This window comes from Papilio polytes, unplaced genomic scaffold (genome assembly GCF_000836215.1).
Source record: "Papilio polytes unplaced genomic scaffold, Ppol_1.0 DF821067.1, whole genome shotgun sequence".
In the NCBI taxonomy this organism is placed as follows: Eukaryota; Metazoa; Arthropoda; class Insecta; order Lepidoptera; family Papilionidae; genus Papilio; species Papilio polytes.
In genome coordinates, this window is record NW_013528137.1 from 1,523,071 (window position 1) to 1,525,143 (window position 2,073).

The 2,073-nt window shown below is 29.2% G+C and overlaps 1 protein-coding gene across 1 annotated transcript in view; it reads right to left on the reverse strand.

Annotated features, from left to right (window-relative positions):
* Nucleotides 1-1,378: 1,378 nt before the first annotated feature.
* LOC106109657 (peptide methionine sulfoxide reductase) overlaps nucleotides 1,379-2,073 on the reverse strand; it is an 8,977-nt gene continuing 8,282 nt past the window's right edge. The window contains exon 6 of the mRNA XM_013291241.1: nucleotides 1,379-1,384. Within this exon, the coding sequence (XP_013146695.1) occupies nucleotides 1,379-1,384 (6 nt within the window). The remainder of the gene's footprint in view (nucleotides 1,385-2,073) is intronic.

The following is a 2,073-nucleotide window of genomic DNA, read 5'->3' on the forward strand; positions in this document are numbered from 1 at the left end:
AAATGACATTGTATTTATTAATAAGACTAGCTTTCGCCCGCGACTCCGTCCGGGTGGATTTTAAAGAAACAAAAGTTAGTAGTCTATGTATTCTTCCAGACTATTCTCTACATGTTTCGCATTTATAATATTAGTATAAGTAAGATTGGTTATGCTTCTAGGAGAAGGACATTTAAAAATGGCCACTATTTTTATAATACAGTTAATTCATATTCATTTTATAATACAGTTTCAATATAAAAAAAACCTATTTAACTCTATCAGTGCGCGCAAACTTATCAATAAGTGAGAATGGATGTTTGAGTACAATAAGAATTCTTCATTTGTTTTGAAGCAAATCGTAATTGTAACGCTCCGCACGCACGCACCTAACAACAATCAGCTTGAAGAAAACAAACTGCGCATTGTGCAATAAATTATTCCATTTACACGACACTACGTATTAATTTAAAGACTAATTAGATTCATCGCAAGTCTAAGTATCCCTTTCTAACTCATAAGAAAGAAAAGGGACATGCGTCTTATACTGGCAACTATTCTGGTATTGTCCAAGGGATGGACGAAAACTGTGACTTACTTCTTTCTAAGAATTCTTAGTTCTATTAGGTTAGTCTGTTAATTATTACCGTAATGTTTGTAACTCTGACTCAATTTTATCAAATCCTTTTGTACAGCACATGGTTGAATCATTCCTGAGATGATTCACTGTAACAAACGAGAAAAATAATTAAAACAATAAACTATTTTAATATTGTTCAATCCTCAGGAACAAATTATACGTGATACGTGAATATTGTGATCAATCCGTATTGGCAATATCTTATCTAGTTAAGGGATCAAATTATCCACCGTTCAAAAAAGTGTCATTTTTTTGAAAAATATTAAAAAACCTTATGTGATTTTAGAGATCATATTTTAACAAGAAAAAGTTCTCAACCAAAATCCCTGAATGTTCGTTAATTTTAAAAGCGACATCTATCAACAATAATTAAAAACAGATACCATGAAAGTTTAAGCAAATGTTACTAGCGCCATCTATCAGTAGCTTTTCTTTATATTTTATTGTTGTATATGTCTGATAGATGGCGGTATGCATCTTTTAATATACCAATGTGAAAAATAAATTTGGGACCTTGCTAGTGTTAATTTTGACAGATTCATTAGTCACACCGATCACTTACCACCTGTCCGGCACAGCAATCGTTTGGCATTAAAAAAATCTAGTTTACTATTTAGAAAATCTATCTATATCTTGGCTTAGAAACTGGGACTGATTCAAAAATTTGTTGATGACTGATGTATGTAAAGTACGAACAAAGACATGTCATAAATACCGACAGGCAAGACACAACAGTTAATTTTCCTTTTTCCTATTAATTCACTCCTGTTGAAATGTGTTTTACATGCTTTAAAATTGTGGAAGTATGCGTAGTTGTTACATCCATTTCATTATAGCGTTTTTAAAGAGTGAGGTGTCTTTCAAATCATAGATCTTTTTAGGAGTACATGGTTAATTTTTTAATTATTTTTATCTATGTATGATCATAAGTAGAAAGAGAAAATAAAACAGCAAACAATAACACTATTTATATTTTATTGTAGAATATTTTTATCTTAAACTTACATGATACATTATCTTTCGCGTCAATACAAATTACGAAACGTTTGTAACTAAAAGTACATGAAAAGCATTTAGATTTTTATCTAAAAAAAACTATAAACCGCAATATTTATCTTATCAAAAGTATTGAATTTCCTTTTCATTAATATAACAATTAACTAAACTTAAATAAGATGAGAAACATGTTTATAAAATTAACGATTGCACGTATTCATGCTTTTGTCTAATTATAATGGAATGAAATAGAGAAATAATAATTTGTCTATGGATTACAAAATGCACAGCTGTCTTATAATTTACAGAGGACCAATTAAACACAAAAATGTCGTTTTTAAAACAAAAATTAACACTTTACAAAAATATTTTACCAGTCACGTTTTTTCTGTATTTTTTACGACAAAAAAAATATTCAGGACAACTGATATTGTGCACTTTTATTCTTAAAAAAAAAA